The following is a 22,639-nucleotide window of genomic DNA, read 5'->3' as shown; positions in this document are numbered from 1 at the left end:
CCCCATCTGGCAATGTGGTGGGCTAACAACTCATGTTTGACCATGTCAAATGTAGCTGACAGATCTAAAAGCACAAGGATAGCTGAACCACCCCAATCCAGCTACTGCCAGAGATCATCCATCAAGGCAACCAGCACAGTCTCCACCCCTGCCAGGATAGAAGCCCAACTTCTATGGATCAAGGGCCAAAGAGTATAAGAAATTGAAGGAAAGACAAAGGAGCCATGAGTGAGACCATGCTCAAGGCTGCAACATCTGCTGGGTTGTAGGTGAGACTGCAGCCCTCACGAATAACAAATTTGTAGACTGAATGTCGCAAACATGAAAGATAAGGTGTACAACAATATGAATAGAGCATTGTACAGCAAGTAGGCAGGTCAACCCGGTGTTGTGACTTGCGTTTTTTGTTATAACTATAGCGCGATGGGTGACATATGGTATTTCAAGGACCTATGTGTAGAAGTTGCATAACAAGAAGAAGAGTTGGTTCTTATATGCTGATTTTCTCTACCCAAAGGCGTCTCAAAGCGACTTACAGTCGCCTTCCCTTTCCTCTCCCCACAACAGATACCCTGTGAGGGAGGTGAGGCTGAGAGAGCCCTGATATTACTGAAGAAGAAGAAGAGTTGGTTCTTATATGCCGCTTTTCTCTACCCAAAGAAGTCTCAAAGCAGCTTACATTAGCCTTCCCTTTCCTCTCCCCACAACAGACACCCTGTGAGGTGGGTGAGGCTGAGAAAGCCCTGATATTCCTGCTCAGTCAGTACAGCTCTATCAGTGCCATGGCAACCCCAAGGTCACCCAGATTGTTGAATGTGGGGGAGTGTGGTATCAAATCTAACTTGCCAGATTAGAAGTCCGCACTCCTAACCACTACACCAAGCTGGCTTTCTCTGAAAAAGTGAATATGCGCATATCTGTGAAACTATTTGCAATGTACTATAAAAGCTAATGTCATAGTGCCTTGGGTGAGACCACTTTTATTGCAATAAAATTTCACCCTGAGGGAATCTCTCTCTATTATGTCCTTAATTGGAGTGAGGCACAACAGATAATGAGCCATTTGGCAAACAAAGGTGCCCATGAAGGTAATTGTTCCTCGGGTCCAAGAAAGTCATAAACCAGCCCCTTGCTGCTTAGCTAGATTAACCGTTGAGCCTGCCGGGTACTTATAGATAGGATGACAAAGGTGGATGGAGAGAAGTTCTTAAAAAAAAAAAAACATGAACTCGATGAACAGTGGACGTTCTATTCCCTAGACTCACACGAACTGTCATTAAGACGTAAGGGGATAATTCAAATTTTTCAAAACGGTAACTGCTGTGAGGCGTCGGTAAACTACCTCAAGAGAGAAGCGCTCCCTGCGGAAGAAGATCCGACAGAACGCTGTTCAATCTCCGTGCCTTCTACCGCGCAAGGCGCGTGCCTGAGGGAGGAGCCGAGTTGAAGGGCGCGCTCGAGGCTGCAGGTATTTGGAAGAGCTTGAATGCAGGGAGTGAGTGAGTGAATGCAGGAAGCCGCGCTAAGGCTCAGGCTTTGAGGACCGCCGGCTCAATGCGAATGAATACTTGTGAGGCTTCAATTGTAAACGGTGCGTTTGTTACTTTCACTCCTCTGCGAGCGCAGTAGCTGCCGCGCGGAAGGATTGCGCGTGGCTGATCGGTATTTCCCTTTGAATTTTTCTTAGGGTTCGGTCTCGCTTTGGTAACGCTATAGAAAAGTAGTTCCAAGGTTCTTTTTCCGTTTAGTTCTCCACACACCCGTTAAAGTTTATCCCTCCGCGCGGGGGGTCTGGTCGGTGCTGGGAGGACTTTCTCCGGTCGCTCGCGGGCGGCGGGTCTCCCCGCCAGCGCGGAACTCCCCTCCTTTCGGCGGGCATAGAAGAAGAGACCCCCCCCCCCCACTGGCGAATAGCAGCAAGGGCCCACGTCATGCTCTTCTCGCAGCGGGGCAAGAGGCGTCATTTGCTCTTCCTCAGTGGCTGTTGCCAAGGTAGACTGCCTTTGTCCATGGTGGTTCCGCTTCGCGTAGATGCCCGCCGTGACCATCTTTCCTCCGTGAATTTGCCCTAGACTTGATCTAGGGGAGTAATTTCATTAGTCTGTTGCAGCAAAACTGAACGGGAAGCGGCACTTTAAAAAGTTTTACCGCGCTATTTATTTATTCACATCCCGATCTCTCTCTCCCCCCCCCCCCCCATCCTTGTCTCCCTTTTATCAGCTTTCGTGAGCCAGAACTGAGCCAGGTGCGTAGTGGCCACAAATTCCCATGTGGGAGGCTACAATCGGTAAGAACGCTCTTGACTAGAATGTGACTGACTTCAAAGGATCGTTGGGTAATGTGCTTTCAATGCTCTATATAGGTAGATTTTTCTATTTTGCAGAGGTGCTTCCAGCTGCAGAAGCACCTTGAAAGTGCATTATCCGTTGTGTGTGGGATGTGCCCTTTTTCCTTACCATGGGATGCTTTGTGCAGCCACTGGGATCAGCCCATTGATTTCAGCAAGCTGGGAAAGCAGAAACTCTGCCATGGGGCTTTCAGCTTAAGTGGTTGATACAGTAGGTAATGTTTGTTTTGCAGATTGACCCTCCCAAGCAAAGCTTGGCCGCCTTGATTTAGGCATTTGAAGCCCACTCATTTCAGTGGGCTTGGTCTGAAGCAACTGTGCCTAGGGTTGTGTGGTTAATTATGTCTTGTGTGTAGGGGGTGGGGTAGGTCCCTCCTGGCCACACCAGCAGGAGATGGGGTGATAAAATAAAATAAGACTGCTATTGTTAGGATGCAGGTATAGGTCCAGACGAAACTTTTTTTCCACTCTGGTTGTTACAGTCATTGTTCCTTCTTGTCATTGTCTAAGAATGATTTAACTTGGAAATGGGCACACACAGTTTTGTAAGAGAAAGAGGTCAGCTTGTGAACTATTTTAGTTCTGTGAGACTCAAGTGCAACCATTAGGTGTTCCAAAGTAAAGCATGGTTTTTTGCATTCAGAGATTTGTGAATTGATGCTGTTGCTTCTTACAAATAGAGTAAAGCAAGTACCTAATAGGGGAATCTTGGCTTCTGATCACATTTGACATTAGTGCACTTAGAAGGATGTGACTCTGTTTAGAATTGCACTGGTAGAAGTTCTGAAGTGCTTTACTAGGAAGAAAATTCCATTGAAATCAGAGGGTTTTACTTTTGGACTCGGTTTAGGATTGGCTTGATGACTTCTTTGATTGCCATAGCTTTATTCATGCTTTGTATCTCTCCCTATACAGAAAGCACAGGGCAGTGGACAAAAATGTTTGTTATGCTTATAGATGCTGTATCTTGTTCAAAACTTTGCTAACACCATGATTTGGTTCCTTGGTGATGGTATGTTTCACTTCTGGCAGAGTTGGTGGCTTCAAAACCTAGACTTTTTTTTAATGAGAAAGGGAAGTCTCTGCTAAGAGTAGACCAAAGAGGTAATACTCTGAAATGTATCTGCTCACTGCTAGTAGATTTTCATGGTGATCCTTTACATTTAAGTTTGGAAAAATTATTAATATAGCAAAAGGAAGAATGGTCTCTGGCAATTTCCAGATCCTTGATTTGGGCTTAATCTTTTAGCCATTTTCTAATCTAATGCAGTAAACAAAATATGCTAATGCCAGTATTCTAATTATGTCCCTTTAGTAGGAAGTATTCCTAGATTGTTAGTTCAATCAAATCAGAGTCCAGTAGCACCTTTAAGACCAACAAAGATTTATTCAGGGCGTGAGCTTTCGAGTGCAAGCACTCTTCGTCAGACTATGATCTTCTTATATGACAGGGACTATATAGCAATAATCAATTTGGTTACATCAGTAGACTGTGTCACAGCCAAATACAGCCAATGATAATCCTTTGGCAAAAACCAAACAATCCTCTAGAATTCAGTGTCCCCTAGAATTGGTTCTCCCTGTGTAAAGTACACAGGATGTCTGTTGTGGGGAGAGGAAAGGAAAAGCAACTGTAGCTTTGAGACTCCTTCGGGTAGAGAAAAGTGGAATATAAGAACCAACTCTTGTTCTTTGTTCTTTCTTGCTGAATAGCCCCTATATCTAGTTTCTTTTCTTTTTTTGTTGGTGTATGGTTGTCCCACCCAGTCATGTTATTATACATTTTGATGTGATAGCCCAGCCCAGGGAACTGAGGGAAAAGACTACTTGACACACGAAAGGTCAAAAATAGACAAAATAATAAGTTGGAAGGGAAAAGGTCAGGTGGATTCAGGGCTACCCATTTGAATCTTACCTTCATAGATGATAATAATTGAGGTAATTTTGTAATCCCAGTAAATTAAAATTAATGTGTTGCCAACAAGTAGGTGTTTCTACTTTCACACAAGGTCTTTGGAACTTTGAGGGGAGAGGCTTTCTTTTCAGCATCTGCTTAAACAGCTCAGCTATAAGTTTCTGAGTTTCACTGACTTTTAAGGTTTTGAAGGCAGGGATGCACAAGGAAGTCCCCAAAATCCTTCTTTATACATAGCTCAAGGGATCATGCCTCTCTTAAGAGAGATATTCCTCATTGGGCATAGATTATTTCTCTCAACTAGAAATTCTGTTCTTTTTCTCAACTTGAATGGGGATCTTCCACGATCCTCCCACTCCTTTTTAAGCCCCCTGTCCACTCCTCAACTGTGACTTCTTCAGTTGTCTGTTCCCAACTGTCATTCCTTAACTGATTCTCTCCACAGAGCTCCATTTGAACAGCCTGTCTCTCAAAGGTTCTCAGCCTCTGTGAGGCATTAACCCTGCATTCCAGAACAATAGTTCACTATCATTAAACAGTTAACAAGCAATTAAGTGTAGAAAAGCACACCTAATCTCTGACCTTTCATACCAGATTGTCTTGGGCAGATAAGCTGTCAAGGCGAAAAGTTATAGTAATGGCCTGAATCTCTGAGGAAAACTTATTTCTTTTTGTCTGAAACCCATTTCAGTGATCTGACTGGGATCTCAGATTAATTTTTTCTATGAAGGCTGGTTAGGGATTTTTGTTGAGCAGTTTGCTTATTTTGAGTTTGTGTTGTACAAAGGCATCATAAACTTTAAAACTTTGAGGGAAGCTGGCATGTCAAGAAAGTTGAAAGCATGTTACGATGCTTATTTCAGCATGAGTGTTTGGATAACTTTCAACATTCAAGAATAACTTTCTCAGATGCAATGGAAATAAAGAACATAATTTCCTTCATTTTTACACAGAAAATTACACAAGTGGAAGTGGGGAGAGGAGGTGAGCAAAGGGTGAGAGGGACAAAGGGACAAGCTAGCATCAGGCCAAGCTAGTTCTGAGATGTTACGTGCAAACTGGAACTGTAAGCAAGACAGTGTGTAGATTTCCCTATGCTAATGGTAATGGAAAAGGTATGTGGTTGGAAATCTGTGAAGTAATTATCCATTGTCATCCCTATGTACTTCTGTAGTTAAAAATCAAAATCTGGTCCATTTTGCAATATGAACCCTAACTCTAGGAGTGGTGCGAGTACTGGTGTGGTGTGATGTGTCCAGATTAGTAGAACTCTGCTTAGGGTATGTGTTGGGACATTATGGTTCACTGTAGCAAAACCTAGGTTTTTACTGGGACAGTTGTGAATTGTATAAAACCTGAAGTCATTTTAACTGTTAAGAAGTTGGGAAGGGCAAAATGAATGGTATTGGAGATTAATGTGTGTAAACTGTACAGTGCCATGACCAAATTGTGACAACTGTGGTCTTCAAATAAAGTTTTAATGTGTGGGCTTAAGGTGCACTTTGCCTCAGGGCTCTTCATCATATAGCAAAAGACCACGTAGGATCAAGATATTAATCTTAATACTGTAATGTATGCGAATAACAGTTGTTATTTCTCTGTTTTTTCTGGGAATAAAGTCAAGTAGTTACTGGTTCAGCTTGTCAGCAATAGAACTTTAAATGGCTTAAGTAAGAACAGGATTCTCATCCTTGGTTGTTTTAAGCTCACTAGGTATATTTGGAACAATACTGATGCCCCTTGTATGAACTGATGGAGTGAGATCAGTGCATTAACAAAGAGATGGTCCAGCAAAGATATCATTCTGCACCCACCCTTGCTTTTATGGTTCCCACACTGCTTTTTTTAAAAAAAGGTCTGTGTTGCAAGTGTCACCATCTGGTTCTATTGATATGAGATATATTAAGCATAGGAAGAGCTTTGGCAATGCACAAATTTGTGGAATCTTCTTGGTCTCATGCTCAACATTTTGAAAAGAAATGCCATACTGTAATTTAATTTAACAAGTGTGTAAGTATTCTCTCTGAAAAATAGGTAGTATATCTCCCTCTAGTGACTGGTTCACAGATAACACTACCTGTTACTACTGAAATTGTGTAAACCAGAATGATCTTAGTCAATGAGTTTGAGTGCATTACAGAAACGCTTAAGTATGATGTGAGAAATTGAATCTTGGCTGGTCGGTTTGATCTTAGATTTACCATTCTAAAGTCTAATGCTTTACGTATAAATGCATAATTGGGGGGGGCAATTTTTCTGTTAGTTTCTGCATGCATTTTATGAGTGATTGGTACATATAACATTGCTGATCAGACGGGCAAGATAGCAATGCTTTAGGCAAAGCGCCGGCCCTCTTTCATGGTTTAAAAATGTTTGTGATTGAAACTGACGTATTTGCCTCTAGCTATATAAATGTATATGAAGGACTACGTAACCAGGGTGGGGGTTTATATTTTCCCTCTAGCTCCCAGAAAGGTTGCTCATGCAAAGGTCTCAGGGTCAGGTGGGCAAAGCACATTGATGTCATTATTTAAGACAGCCTTTCTCAACTTTTTTACCAGTGAGAAACCCCTGAAACACTCCTTAGGCTTCGCTAACCCCCCCAAACTGGTGTGACTGTGCAGAATATGGTTGGGAAGCATAGCTGTGTACAAACTCACCTGGGGCTCCTTCCCTTTCCTCCAAGTCCATCATTGGACATTTTGGGAGGGGGGACCACTGAATGACATGACTATATATGGTTATATCACCTGATAAGTGTTTAAAAATTAGGAGTTAGATGAATCACAAATTGGGATCAAGATTGCAGGGGGAAATATCAACAACCTCAGATATGCAGATAATACCACTCTAATGGCAAAAAGTAAAGAGGAACTAAAGAGCCTGTTGATGTGGGTGAAGGAGGAGAGTGCAAACGTTGGCTTGAAACTCAACATCAAGAAAACGAAGATCATGGCATCCGTCCCTCTCAATTCCTGGCAAATAGATGGGGAAGAAATGGAGGTAGTGACACATTTTATTTTCCTGGGCTCCAAGATCACTGCAGATGGGGACTGCAGCAAAGAAATTAAAAGACGCTTGCTCCTGGGGAGGAAAGCTATAGCAAATCTAGACAGCATCCTCACCCTGCCAACCAAATTGTGTCTAGTCAAGGCTATGGTCTTCCCAGTTGCAATGTATGAATGTGAAAGTTGGACCATAAGGAAGGCCGAGCGTCAAAGAATTGAGTCTTTTGAACTCTGGTGCTGGAGAAGACTCTTGTGAGTCCCTTGGACTGCAAGGCGAACAAACGGGTCAGTCCTAGAGGAGATCAGCCCTGCCTGCTCCTTAGAAGGCCAAATCCTGAAGATGGAACTCAAATACTTTGGCTACCTTATGAGAAGGAAGGACTCCCTGGAGAAGAGCCTAATGCTGGGAGCGATTGAGGGCAAAAGAAGAAGGGAACGACAGAGAATGAGGTGGCCGGATGGAGTCACTGAAGCAGTCGGCGCAAACTTAAATGGACTCCGGGGAATGGTAGAGGACAGGAAGGCTTGGAGGATCATTGTCCATGGGGTCGCGATGGGTCGGACATGACTTTGCACCTAACAACAATAACAACAGAGTGTTTAACAAATTTTAAAAATATAAAAAATTAACTCCAACCCATTCAGGGAACACTTCCAGGGCTGTCAAGAAACCCCAGGGTTTTGTGAAAGCCTGATTTAAAGAGGTGATTAAAAAATAGTATTTGTTTCAACAATTTAGAACAGCCAGTGAGCATGTTGTAATATGCAAGTTCAACATATGTTCTTATGTACGTCTCATAACCTTTGTAGAAGGTTCACCAACTAGTCAGGAAAAGAGCAGGATCCCTTCTATCTTTGACACCCATTAATGTGGTTGAAGAAAAAATAGAATCATTGCTCTTTAATTATAAGTTATGTGTTAAATACAGCTTTTTAAATCTTGTTGCACCAGTGCAAGATTTTATGGTTGTTGAGTACCAATCACTATAAAACTATCACATGATACAGTTATGATTCAGCTAGGTTACTGGCTTTACTTTTTCTATAAGTGAAGTCACCTTTTGTTTTAGGGGTTTTTTGTGAAGATGAGAGGGGGAGGAGACCTTTTGTGAAGGAACAGGGAAGAGATCTGTCTAGCATTGAATTCCTGGACCTTATGTCTTTGAAATGCTTTTGTGTTGGCTCCTGTAAGTATCACTGCTCTGCTAGCCAAAACTGCAGTCTCATTTTCTCCACTGATACCGAGACTGCCGGCTTCACTTTTGTTTTTCTGGGAGTTTGTGTAGGACCAGACCTGGTATGTCTGCAGAAGATTAGACTTGGCCAAAGTCTGCAAGATGTACCAAAGTTTGCTCATGCAAGTGAATCTTTGGCTCAGCCTGGAATATAGCTTTTGCCTGACTTGGCTCAATCTTGTTTAGGACAAGATTTTTGGGAGGAATGTCATCTTGACCTTTCATACGAGATAAAAGTTGGAGGGGAATTAATGCATTTCTTCTCAAAGACTAACAGAAGAAGAGGTTGTTATGACCCAATGATTGGAAAATTGGAAGCAAGCAAGCTATTGGAGATTAAAGGATTCTATTGATAATTCAAAACAGTCTTTTTGGGAACTGAACTGGGAGAAGAGGAGGCTATCCGTTTCACAATTGTTAGCTCATATGATGATTGCCAGCTTATATAACACAGGGTTATTTGAAGTTATTAAGGCATTTAGAAGATTCATAAAGATATATGATCAGATATTGGGACACCTATAGATATGTGTGTATATATGTGTGTGTCTATTATTATTATTATTATTATTATTAGATTTATAGCCCGCCACTCCCTTGCGGCTCGTGGCGGGTAACAATATCGCAATTCCCCATTAAAACCCCATAAAACAATAATAACATTGCCAATATTGCCGGCATGGCAAGAATGGCAGCTCAACTCCCCCCCTCCCTCCCACTACTAGCGGGTGGAGAGGAGGTCCTGATGATGTTTTGCTTCGGGTCCAGAACCCGAGTCCCCGGGGGAGGCATAGATCTATTATCAGCCCCGGCCTCAACCATAAACCTGGCGGAAGAGCTCCGTCTTGCAGGCCCTGCGGAATGTTGAAAGATCCCGCAGGGCCCGCAGCTCTCCCGGGAGCTCATTCCACCAGGTCGGGGCCAGGACCGAAAAGGCCCTGGCCCTGGTCGAGGCCAGGCGTGCTTCCCTAGGGCCGGGAACGACCAACAGGTTTTCACCCGCAGAGCGCAAGGCCCTGCGAGGGGCATAGGGTGATAGGCGGTCCCTCAGGTATGTGGGTCCCAACTCGCGTAAAGCCTTGAAGGTTAGAACCAGAACCTTGAACCGGATCCGGGCAGCAATTGGCAACCAGTGCAGCTGCCTCAGCACTGGCTGGGTGTGGGCCCTCCAAGATGTGCCAGTAAGGACCCTAGCAGCTGCGTTTTGCACTAACTGAAGTTTCCGGATCAAGGACAAGGGAAGGCCCGCGTAGAGCGAGTTACAGAAATCTATTCTGGAGGTGACCGTTGCATGGATCACTGTGGCTAAGTGTTCGGGGGACAGATAGGGCGCTAATAGTCGGGCCTGGCGAAGGTGGAAAAACGCCTGGCCCGCTACTTTTTTGACCTGCGCCTCCAAAGTCAGGGAGGCATCAATGGCCACACCCAAGTTCCTGGCCTGGGACGTGATGGTGAGTTGCGTCCCTGCCAGGGTGGGTAAGCGCGCTTCCTGGTCCTGCCCCCTACGTCCCAGCCACAGGACCTCCGTCTTGGAGGGGTTGAGTTTCAGGCGACTCTGCTCGAACCATTCTGTCACTGCTTCCAAACATCTGGCGAATGGTTCCGGGGGGGAGTCCGGGCGGCCGTCCATGAGGAGATAGAGCTGGGTGTCATCAGCGTACTGGTGGCAACCCAGTCCAAAACTCCGTACCAGCTGGGCCAGAGGGCGCATAAAGATGTTGAATAATGTGGGGGAGAGGACCGCACCCTGAGGGACCCCACAAGGGAGTCTATAGGAATGCGAGAACTCATCTCCCACTGCAACCCTCTGGGTCCGGTCCTGGAGAAAGGAGCGTATCCAGCATAACGCTGTGCCCCGTATCCCCGTGCCGGCAAGGCGGTGGACCAACAGCTCGTGGTCCACGATGTCAAAAGCGGCCGACAGGTCCAGAAGAACCAGCACTGCCGACCCGCCCTTATCCAGCTGGCGACGGAGGTCATCCAACAGGGCGACCAGCACCGTCTCCACCCTGTGGCCAGGTCGAAAGCCAGACTGATATGGATCGAATGCCGAAGTTTCTTCCAAGAATGCCAGGAGCTGGTCTGCCGCGGCCCTTTCAACCATCTTGCCCAGGAACGCCAAGTGCGACACTGGGCGATAGCTGGCAGGGTCCCGCGGATCCAGCGTAGATTTTTTCAGGAGAGGGTGAACCACTGCCCCCTTCAGCTGCTCAGGGAACTCCCCGGACTCCAGGGAGAGGTTGATAATGTCCCTGAGCTGGCCTCCTATCTTCTGGCCGCCTCCTTTGAGGAGCCATGATGGACAGGGGTCAAGGGGGCAAGTGGTCGCCCTAACTGAGCCTAGCAACTTGTCCACTTCGGATAAAGAGAGCCGTCTGAAGCCATCAAACGTCACCTCCAAAGGCTATACACACACCCCTCTCTATGCATGCACACATCCAGGCGTGAGGGGTTTATCTCTAAGGATAGGTAATCTGGAACACATAAAGTAATAGGATGCCATAATACGGAGGCAAACAGAGAAAGGGAGAAAAATAAGAAGTCCCTGCATAAGAAGCTATATAACTTTAAAAAGGTTAAAAATTAGGAAAGGGACCTTTCTTTGCCAAATAGGGTGGGGAAATAAGGCCATTTGTGTGGATCACCTGATTGTGTGGCCGTTTGATTGGATCACAAGTGAAAGGGCACTAGATCCAAATATGGTCAGGCGCTGATTTTGGGAATATGATTGGATATCGAATGTCTTAAAAGGTAGGGAACACTGGGGAGAGGTTCAGTTTATCTGGCTCTCTTCCCTGCTTTTCTTTGCTTGGGACTTACTTGGAACTGTGAGTCTAAGAGTGGACTGCAGGGGTTCTTTCCCTTGTGGGTATCTTCTAGGAAGAAGTGGAGCAGCTCCCCCTGGATCCTGGGATAAATAACTATGAGAGTGTTTCTGATTTTCTGTGTTAGAGATCAGACCATTTAGAAGGGGGTGGATTGTTAGGAGTTCAGGGTAGGCTTTCCTTGTCCTGCTATAGTAACTCTAAGGACAAGCTCTAATCCTTTGCTTCATTTAAATCATCCTATGTATAAGCATTTGTTTCTTTGGTACATTTGCTTTGCATTTAAGTTGTGGTCAAAATGTAGCCAAAGTTGAGTGCTGATTTTATTCATAGTATTTGCCTTCTGGAACATTTCAAAATTTGTACCCCCATATAACCCTCAATAAAAGCATATTTATCCTTTTAATAGTTTCTTCATTGTGTCTTGGGAGAAGAAAACCCTTGGTGCTGGCCATCAGATCCCCCTCTTAGATCCCCCTCTGTTAAGCCCAAGACAGTTTTTAAAGACTAACATTGGGACGTTTACTTGCCACACAGGAGCTATTGCCTTCTCTTAAATTTTCTTTGGGATTTCTGAAAGTTCTGCCGAAGCTCCTTCTCTCAACTTGTGGATCATCAAAATTGGACAAAATGCTGACGAGGGCTTGTATAAGTCTCTGCTCAGATTAGTGAAGCTGTCATGATGGGAGAAATGAGGGATCAAGGCCATGAAGGGCTTTATATGTGAGAAAACTTTGAGTTGAGCCCGGTATCTGATAGGCAGCCAATAGAGCAACTGCAGACTGGATTTAATATGTATGTTGTCAGTATCTTCTGATAGTAGCTGGGTTGCAGCATTTCATACCAACTGGAGTCTCAAGGGCAGAGTTATTTAGTGTGAGTTATGTTATTATATACTTAAGTCAAGGTGTTTACTGTATTGCATTGTATTATGAAAGCTCCAATATAAGCTGTCCTGAGTCGAAAGGGAGGGTGGTATATATAAATATAATAAATAAATAAATACTAGGCTCTGTTAATATGGACATGAATCCTGCTGGTGGCCAGATTGGCTGATTCTAGGAAGGGGGCCATCTTCCAGGCTAAACAAAGTTTTTTTTGTTTTTTGCCGTTCATTTTTCTCCAGGAGTAAGGCTGAGTTTTGTAAAACTCCTATGCTCTTAAAAGAGTTAGCTGAACTCCAGTGAAAGTGGGAAGCCTGAACTTCATGAACTCAGCCTTCCCAACCAGCAATACCGCTGCAATGTGTTGGTTCGTTTTAAGTCATTTTATCACTGCGGATATAAGACATCTACTAGCAGTGTGATGCTACTAAGATGATAAAAATCTGCAAAACATAGTATAAAACATTAGATAGTGATGTTTTACACAACGAGGACGTAACAGTTTCTGGTTTTTATTCCTGTTTCAGGTTGATAGAAATGAAAACTGAAATGGAACCAAGCGTGACTTTAAATGCAAAACCAACGTTTTTGCCGGAACACAATCGTTTGAAAAAATTTACCATCCCTAAAAGAACATCCGATAAAGGTATAGTAGAAAAGCTACACAACATCACCTGTTTGCTAATACATTATAGTTTAGTTTTCAATAGAGCTAAACAAATACTTGTTCTTGAAGTTCCAGATTCTCTTTTGCAGAAATGCAGCTTCTAGACACCGCTCCAGGTGCATGGCATTGGGCTTAACAGGTATATACGTACTTTACGAATTTCACTTGTACTCAGGTATGTACAGTTTGAGATTTATAGTATGGACGGAGCACTATCCTGCCCTTCACCTCTCCTCTGCACCCAGAGTTTATCAAGTACATGGCTGTGATGCCATCCTTCCTCTGGAAACAGGTGTTTCATTAACTTGACAGCTGGGAGTTCATTGAAGCAGGCTTTGCTGAGAAACTTGAAAATGCTTTCAGTGCATATATCAGGGGTATGGCTCATCATAAAGGAATCTATCTTTGCATTCAGACCTTTTGAAATGGCCTTGCCCTATCCATGGGAAGTAGAATCTGTAGCTGTATGGTGCAGGGCTTTCTTTAAGTAGATCAGGTAGATTCAAGTCCAGACTGTTGTATCTCATTAAAGTCTCAGGTGCCAAGTTAATCCCTTTTTTGTTCTATCAGGCTTTCCAGGTTTAGTTGTGGTTGTGTTGCTTTAATTTTTAAAATTTCATCCGTTTTATTCCATATTTTGGGGTGTTCCCTTGAGATTTTCATCCTAAATTCTAGCTACTGCTTTTTTTGTGGGGAAGCTTGTTGTGTTCATTCTTTTCCTGTTATTACTGTTTCTTGACAGATATGTTTTGGGATAGGCATTTAAAAAATAAATAGATAATTAAATTTGGTCACTGTAAAAGAAGTACCATCAGACACTGAGTGAGATCTCAGAATTTATGAGTCTAAAAGCTAGATGAGTGACTCACATCCATACACAGATGTGTGACCTCATTGTCTTGTGAAACAATTCATAGGAAGCTGGAAGCTCCTCCCCCGTGCATCAGATCCCAGTAGAATCCTTTACATGTCAGTAAACACACTTTATACCAGTTGTTACATGTGACAGCACGTTGGGTTGACAATCCTTGTCTCATCATGTCACATGTAATGTCTCATTGGAGGAGAGGAGAATGGAGGAGAGGAGAATGATGTGAGATGTTTTGGGCCCCCACTGGGGAAAAGGGCAGAAAGAAGGGAAGTAAATAAACCTCTTTCCTGCATGAGTGCCTGAGTAAAATCTGAGCCTTTCTCTTATCTGCTTTAGTAGTTCAATAAACCTTTCAGTTTTATTGAGCAAGTGTGTGAGCGGTGATTACAGGAATTTGCCCCAGACCATCAGGAATTTGCGATCACACCTTGGTCAGAGCAGTGCATAGGGGACTTCTTAATTTATTGATTTTATTTTATTTATTTTTATTTGTAACCTGCTCCCTCCATCAAAGGTGGTCTCAGGGCAGCGGAAAATGTATATACTGTAATATATATATCTAAAATCGAGGTGTCTGAAGCCAGGATCCAAGGACCCTGGGTAGGGTGTGATGTAGACGGGAGGCCAATTTAGATGTTAGCTGTTTTACTGGCCTCAACCATAGATCTGGTGGAACAGCTCTGTTTTATAGGCCCTGCAGAATTCGGTGACTTCTGACAGGGCCCTGATGTTTTCTGGGAGCTCATGCCACCAGACAGGAGCCAAGGCCCAAAATGCCCTGGGTTTGGTTGAGGCCAGACAGATTTCTTTTGGGCTGGGGACAACTAGCCTGTTCACATTAGCCAGGTGTAAAGCTCTTCTTTGGACATATTCTAAGAGGGCCCCCCCTTAAGTATGCAGATTCCAGACCGTGTATGGCCTTAAAGGACCAACACCTTAACCTTGACCTGGAATATGATTGATAACCAGTGCAGTTGCTGGAGAACAAGCTGGATATGAGCTCTCCCCGAGCACTCATCAGGACTCGGGTTGCAACATTTTGTACCAATTGCACTTTCCAGATCAAGGATAAGAGAATGCCCATGTAGAGCAAGTTACAGATGTCACATGGATCACTATGGCTAGTTGTTTTGGGGCCAGTTAGAGTGCTAGTTTGGCTTGGCAAAGCTAGAAGAAAGCCACCTGTGCTACTTTTATGACCTGGGCATCCGTAGTTAAGGAGGGGTCCAGGGTTACTCCCAAGTTCCTAACAGATAGTGCAGTGGAGAGCTGGACACTGTCAAGGCTGGGAAGGTGTGCTTTCTCATTGGGCCCTTACTTCTTAGCCACAGGACCTCCTGTCTTTGAAGGGTTCGGTTTCAGGGGACTTCACCTGAGCCGTTGTGCCACAGCCTCTCAAGACCTGGGCAACAACTCGGGGACTCGGCCAACTGCTCATCAACAGATAGAGCTGGCTTTCATCTGCTTATTGATAACATCAAAGCCCATATTCCCAAACCAGCTGGACTGGAGGGTGTATGAAGATGTTATACAATCCCCAAAGAAGGGCAATGTCAAAGAATGTTCAAACTACCGCACTATTGCACTCATTTCTCATGCTAGCAAAGTTATGCTCAAAATCCTACAAGCTAGGCTCCAGCAATATGTGGACCAAGAACTTCCAGAAGTACAGGCAGGATTTTGAAGAGGCAGAGGAACTAGAGATCAAATTACCAACATATGCTGGATCATGGAGAAAGCTAGGGAGTTCCAGAAGAACATTTACTTCTGCTTCATTGACTATGCTAAAGCCTTTGATTGTGTGGAGCACAACAAATTGTGGCAAGTTCTTAAAGACATGGGAATACCAGAACATCTTATCTGTCTCTTTAGAAACCTATATGCAGGTCAAGAAGCAACAGTGAGAACTGGGCATGGAATCACTGATTGGTTCAAAATTGAGAAAGGAGTTCGGCAAGGCTGTATACTGTTGCCTTGCCTATTTAACTTGCATGCGGAGCACATCATGAGAAAGGCAAGGTTAGATGAATCACAAATTGGGATCAAGATTTCAGAAAGAACTATTAACAACCTCAGATATGCAGATGATACCACTCTAATAGCAGAAAGCAAAGAGGAACTAAAGAGCCTTTTGATGCGGGTGAAGGAAGTTGGCTTGAAACACAACATCAAGAAAACGAAGATCATAGCATCTGGCCTTCTCAGTTCCTGGCAAATAGATGAGGAAGAAATGGAGGTAGTGACAGATTTCATTTTCCTGGGCTCCAAGATCACTGCAGATGGAGACTGCAGCAAAGAAATTAAAAGACGCTTGCTCCTGGGGAGGAAAGCTATGGCAAATCTAGATAGCATCCTAAAAAGCAGAGGCATCACCCTGCCAACAAAAGTGTGTCTAGTCAAGGCCTATGGTCTTCCCAGTTGCAATGTATGGCTGTGAAAGTTGGACCATAAGGACCAGCCCTGACTGCTCCTTAGAAGGCCAGATCCTGAAGATGAAACTTTGGCCACGTCATGAGAAGGAAGGACTCCCTGGGGAAGAGCCTAATGCTGGGAGCGATTGAGGGCAAAAGAAGAAGGGGACGACAGAGAATGAGGTGGCTGGATGGAGTCACTGAAGCAGTCGGTGCAAACTTAAATGGACTCCGGGGAATGGTAGAGGACAGGAAGGCCTGGAGGATCATTGTCCATGGGGTCGCGATGGGTCGGACACGACATCGCACCTAATAACAACAAAAGATGTTAAATAGTTATGGGGAAAGGATCACTCCCTGTAGAACCCCACATTGGAGGTGGCAGTGACAAGATTACCCTCTGGTCTCGACCCTGGAGGAATCACTTCAAGGCAGTCCCGTATCCCCACGTCTGGCTTCTCAACCAGGGTTCCATGAAACCCTTGGGTTTCTTCACAGTCCTGGAAGGGTTTCTTGAATGGGTGGGCATTAACTAATTTTTGATACATTTTAAAATTTGTTAAGCTTTCTAAAGTGGAAAATTTGTGAGCTTTGTCACATCTTGAATAAAACTTTGTTGGTCTTAAAGGTGCCTTTGGACTCACTTTTTGTTCTGGCACAGACAGTCCCAGAAAGCCTAGGACATTTTTCAGCCCTAAGCTATAAGATTCAAACTTTATCTTGAAAACTTCTGACAGTGGTCTTCTTGACTATGACAGTCTGGAGAAGGATGCAAAGATCGTGGTTCCCCTCTCCCAGCCTTTTTTTCCCCAGGAGACTCTGGAAAAGCTTGTTCCGGGAGTTGCAGAACCCCCAAGAGGGGCAAGGGAACGAAATTACTCTGTCTTCTGTGAGCAGATCTATGCTGATAGAAGGGGCAGAAAGACTGACCCCCCCTCTTTTCTTCTGAGTAGCTTCTCACCCATGTGGATCCTGTGATTTTTGGAGACAAACTTTCCCAGCCTTGGAAAGGACTTCTGCTGGTGGGTGGGAGGGTGTGTGCATGTGTGTGTGCACGTTGTTTCTTAACCTTCTATACAAGGACCTCTCCTCAGCCTTCAGCCAACCCTTGCATAAGATCGATTTATCTAAGTAGAAAATTTCTATGCTATCCCTCTATAGCAGTAATCCTGAACCTTTTTATCACCGGGGACCGGTCAACACTTGACCATTTTACTGAGGCCCCGGGGGGGGGGTAGTCTTTTGCCAAGGGACATCGCCGCTGCCTGAGCCCCTGCTCCACTTGCTTTCCCGCCGGCGCCCCTGAGTTCACGCCGCTCGCTAGGGGGTGCTGCCAGAAGCAGCTGTGCAGTGCCATGCTGAGAGGGAGCCCCAGCCATGGCAGAGCAGCCCCCGAGGCAACAGCTGGGGAGGAGAACGAGGAGCCACAGCCCAGGAACCGACTGATCCACGGACTGCTACCGGGGGTTGGGGACCACTGCTCTATAGAACTTGCTCAAGATTTCAATCCCAGACTTTCCCTTCTCTCAATTAAATTGGATTGAGCAGCTGGGTATTCTGTGCAGAGCCCATGCAGTCAGTTTCCCTGCAAACACAATATAGCCAGTACTTCAGCTTGTTATGATCTAATTTCCAATAAATTCTGACTTCTGAGAGATTTTATGCTTCAAGAATGTTATTAAAATTCTCATTCTATTTGACAAGGCTGTCCTTCTGGGGGGAAGTCTATGGTGTCCTAACATTTGTGCTTTGCCATTCACTTTGTTGCTATAGTTAGCATTTGCCATGAATAGAATTATATTGCTTTACCATTTTCCTTGTTTTTGTGTGTGTTTTAGATATTCTCACTGATTGTTCCACTAATCAGAGGGATTACCATGAAGTGAAAGAACGGCTGAATCAAGGTTGCTTTGACAAAGACTGTGACCTGGGGTCCTTGTGGCATTTTGACAAGATAGAAATAGTGCACAATAAAGATCTTGAAGAGGAATTTGTTGCAAAGAGGTGAATAATGTTTCTAATAAATGAGCCACAGTTGTATCTCACCCTTCCTCTAATAAACTGATGGAGGCAAGTGTGAGGTTCTCTAACTATAATCTCACACTAACCCAATCAATTAGTTTAGACTGATTGGTGATTTGCTCAAGGCCATCTGATAAGATCCTAACTGGATGTTCTGTTTCTTGGAGCCCAGCAGTAGATGAGATTTGGGAGCTCCATGCTCAGTTTTCAGTTCTGTGATCAGTAATAAGCAGTGATCAGGCTTACAGAAAAATTAGGCTAAAGTGTCATCTACTGAGCCTCCAGTGCACACATGCACAGTGAAACTTAGCCAGACCTCAAGACAAGATTAGTAGCTAAAACTAAGCATTCCTAATTACTAAGTCAAGAAATTATTAATCAGGATATACCAAACACCAAGATGAGCTAGGCTGTTGCACCTGGCAACTAGTGGTGAAAGGAAATAAGTCAGGCTTTGAAGATAAAGATCTGCTAACAGGCATGAGGGAGAAGAATATTCTATTGGGATCGGCCTCACAAAACTCAATGCAATGAAAGGTCAGGCATTAGCCTGTAACAAGGAGTTATAAAGGCAATAATCTCTTTTGAGATTAGAGTGATCAGTAAGTTGTAGAAGCTGGATAAACAGGAATTATGCTGTTTTTCAGATTGGAAGATAAGCAGCAGCCCAGCTCTAGTCTTCCTTTGGGGATCTAAGAAGGCCAGTTTGCTGCCTCCCATGTAATATCTGTGATGTTATCAGCATGCCTAAACTTTGGAACCAGGTTACTTTTAGTTAGCATTTGTTTGTGCTCTGGTTCTCTCCTTACGGGAGATATGTGCACCAACTCTATTGACAGAACACGATAGGTCTTATCAGGCTGCTCAGTGTGAATACAAGATTAGCAGAATGGGTTTTTCAAGGAGCCGCCTTATACAATACAACTGTGTTCAACAGAATTTCATTGAGCTTTTATTCAACTCAGATTCTTCTTGCACATAACATCATGCTAAGGACAACCAGTTCATAACATTAAACTTCAAAACGATAATATCACTTCCATGGTGCCAGAAGTAAGCCAGTAGACCTTCTACTGCTTTTTTTGGCCAGCCTTCTGCAGAAGGAAGTGCACTGTTGAAGGACACTTAACGTTGATTGTGTGTGTGTTCCTGGAGGATTGGTATAGCAACTGGGTACTATTATTGGACATTGTGCTTCATCTGGCATCTAACACTTGCTCTTGTTGAAAGGTGGAAGCAGTAGTAGGTGCAGAACACTTGCAGCTTATACACTGAAAATCTTGTAAGTCTTGAAGGTGCTGCTGGCCTCTTAATTTTGCTCTTTTACTGCAGAGTAACATGCTTGCCCGTTTGAAATTACCTTTATGGGATTTCCGAATAGATATCTTTAGGATTGCTCCCAAGAAATGTATGTTTACATATTCTCTAAGTATGCCCCACAATACAATTTCATATGCCAAGTAACAAATTATGCATTTTATATGCTGTTTGATCATTTAAAATATTTCTATCCAAGGTACACTTAAATTCAAGATGGCAAATGCTGCCTCCACCAGATTGTGAAGACATGTTAATAGTTGGGTTAACGAAATTAAAACAGATTAACATTCTGAGATTACCAGTTTAAAAAACTTTCAGATTTAAAATAGAGAGGGTCAGCAAGCTGACAGCTGAATTTGCTGGATAAATTTAAAAGCAATAACATTTAAGTTTGATTAGAAAGTATTGCCTTTACTGTCATGTCATGTCTGTTTTTTTTTTTTTTTGAGGGGGGGGAATTGAGTGATATCTGGTTGTTTTCTAAAAATAAAGTTTTTGGAAATTTTACTACTTGAGTAATTCTGATTCCTTGCAAGAATAGGGCAGAGATGGGTGTCAGGTCCTTTTCTCCTGGATATCTTGCCGAGTGCAAGGAAGCACTATAAAAACAAAATATTACTATCAGCATTGAGACAGCCATGACGAATATACAATAAATTAATTTCATTTATGAACTCAGTTTGATTCTGAACATTAATCACTGGAAGTTTCTTCCAGCATAAACTCCCTGAAAGGGATTGACTTGGCATGCCTTCTTAAAAGAGAGTGAGAAGTATTACTGAATTTTGTGAAACCCACAGGCATGGAATAAAATAATTTCTTACTGTGATGAATATGTATTTCCTTTCCTGATAATTTAACAGCCTACAAAACCATCCATCAAAACATTTTATAGCTGTGTAGATGTGCATTTTTTAATCTTTCCTGACAATAATATCTTTAGGTTTTTTTGTTCTGAAATATTATGTAGATGATCAGTCTGTGGGCAGCTAAAAAGAGTATGGGCAACTGAGTCAACTTGATCTTTATAATAAGTACAAAAGCCTTTCTTAATATAGGTTCTGCTGAAGTGGACTTTAATATAAGCAGAGGGTAGCGCATTGTATCTAAGTTAGTGGTTCTCATCCTGGGGGTCGTGACCCATAGGTGGTCGATCAACCCTTTTCCCAGGGGTCACCGCCACCGCCTTCCTAATGGTGCAAGGGTTGCATGCTCTGGTGCACTCTGGCCGCTTAGGCAATCGGGGAAGCCTGAGTGATGTTATTTCAGATGCCTTCAAGGATCTCAGGATCTTTGGCAAAATTAATCATAATTAAATTAAGGTGCAAACACCCCAATTTTTTCAGAAGTATCTTCTAGCCAACCTTGGGTTTTACTGAGAACTAAATGGCATCTGAAATCATCAGTAGAGGTCACTTTTGCAAATTTGGGACGTTGTATATATAGAAATGGAATAAGTGTGGAACAAGGACACATCCTTGCCATTTGCTTTTCTTAAATCTTACGTATCATAGAGAGAAGTTCATATTAAAGGTCTTTAAAGCATGCCCACTTTATAAATTGTTAATCAGGGCCAATAGCCGCTTAGGGATAGAAGGAAGATTCAGTTTTTCTCATAAGCGAGCATGGAATACTAAGTCAAAAGCTGCTTGAGGTTAACAAATCCAGTGAATATGGATTCTCCATTAGTTTTAGTTGTTGACGAGGGTGGATAAAATCAAACAATGTTGTGTGCACTTGCATCCATTCTGAAAGAAAAACTGTTTTTACCAAATTATATATTTTTCCATCAATGCTTTTATAGTTCATTAAGAAAGTGGCATATATTTTGTTCAGTACAGGAAGCAGAGTAATTGGCTTATAACTGGAGGAATCCAGATGAATGCATATTAAGTTTGTATAATTATTTGGAAATATATATGCCTGACTCTGTATTTTTGTTGCTAGAACTAAGATGCGTGAACAAGGAAGAATGGACAAGGAACTCTCTAGTTTTTTAGTTGTTTCTAAAGAGGAAGTCTTGAAAATTTGTCAAAGTGGCCTGCGTACAAATAACTCAATCAATAAAGAACTAGGCATCTCGAAGGAATTGGGAAATCCTCAGCTTGGAGTATATCTATTCAGACATGTTGATATAGCTTTGAATTATGCTGTGAAACACTCGGCTCCAGTAGAAAGTATCATTATTTTCAGGGTAAGTGTTATATAAAGAATTAGTGAATATTATGAATCTTCCTGTCATGTCAAAAATCATTCCTCCCCCCCCCCCCAAAATCACCCAATATGGGTGTGTATATATATATATATATATAAAGGTAAAGGTATCCCCTGTGCAAGCACTGAGTCATGTCTGACCCTTGGGGTGACGCCCTCTAGCGTTTTCATGGCAGACTCAATACAGGGTGGTTTGCCAGTGCCTTCCCCAGGCATTACCGTTTACCCCCCAGCAAGCAGGGAACTCATTTTACCGACCTCGGGAGGATGGAAAGCTGAGTCAACCTTGAGCCGGCTGCTGGGATTGAACTCCCAGCCTCATGGGCAGAGCTTTCAGACTGTATGTCTGCTGCCTTACCACTCTGTGCCACTAGGGGCTGTCTATCTATATACATAGGCACTTTAAATCTAAACAAAATTTAATCTAAGTATATTTTATTATCATTACCACATATAATAGAAAGTGGTGTTAGGTCTCCTTTAAGGCTATGCAAGGAAGAGGAGCCAATCACAAAAAGGTGTTTTGGCATACTAAAGAGACTGAATATGCAAAAGAATTTGACTGAATTAACCAGAAGAGCCTCCACCTACCCCAGTGTGATGAGGACTGAATGAGCTCTAGTTGGCATGGATTACTAAGAATGGTTGAGAATATAAAGCAAAGACTGAAGAGTGGTGTGAAATTAGCCTGCTGAAGATCTTATGTCCTGAGGGTGGGGGTAGTTTGGGGGGTGGGACAGAATTTTAAAATGGTTATTACCAGCAAATATGGAGTAGGTAGAACTAACCCTGTTAGCTGGGATACTACAGTGGCCAGCTTTAGTTTATTTTGCGTTGATGATCAGGGGATCTGCTTTGCTAGTTTACCAACATCTTCTCTACTGAGTTGCAGCGCAGGTTATTGATGAAGTGCAGAAGAG

General features: G+C 43.3%; 1 protein-coding gene across 13 annotated transcripts in view; it reads left to right on the top strand.

The window, feature by feature from the left end:
• Positions 1 to 1,157: 1,157 nt before the first annotated feature.
• The window catches only part of TEX15 (testis expressed 15, meiosis and synapsis associated), a 45,437-nt gene continuing 23,955 nt past the window's right edge, over positions 1,158 to 22,639 (top strand). For 8 of the 13 annotated variants that reach the window (XR_013232682.1, XR_013232681.1, XM_077345627.1 and 5 more), the window contains exons 1-4: positions 1,861 to 1,992; positions 12,742 to 12,860; positions 18,002 to 18,167; positions 21,453 to 21,699. Coding sequence is in view for 11 of the 13 variants with exons in the window: in XM_077345627.1 (XP_077201742.1) it covers positions 12,752 to 12,860; positions 18,002 to 18,167; positions 21,453 to 21,699 (522 nt within the window). In the remaining 2 variants the exon portion in view is untranslated. Of the gene's footprint in view, positions 1,592 to 1,841; positions 1,993 to 2,220; positions 2,288 to 12,741; positions 12,861 to 18,001; positions 18,168 to 21,452; positions 21,700 to 22,639 lie in introns of those variants that run through there. The other 5 variants (XM_077345631.1, XM_077345628.1, XM_077345630.1 and 2 more) reach the window with 5 other exon arrangements.

Source organism: Paroedura picta, chromosome 7 (assembly GCF_049243985.1).
Source record: "Paroedura picta isolate Pp20150507F chromosome 7, Ppicta_v3.0, whole genome shotgun sequence".
Taxonomy (NCBI): Eukaryota; Metazoa; Chordata; class Lepidosauria; order Squamata; family Gekkonidae; genus Paroedura; species Paroedura picta.
This window is presented reverse-complemented; position numbering and strand designations above follow the sequence as displayed.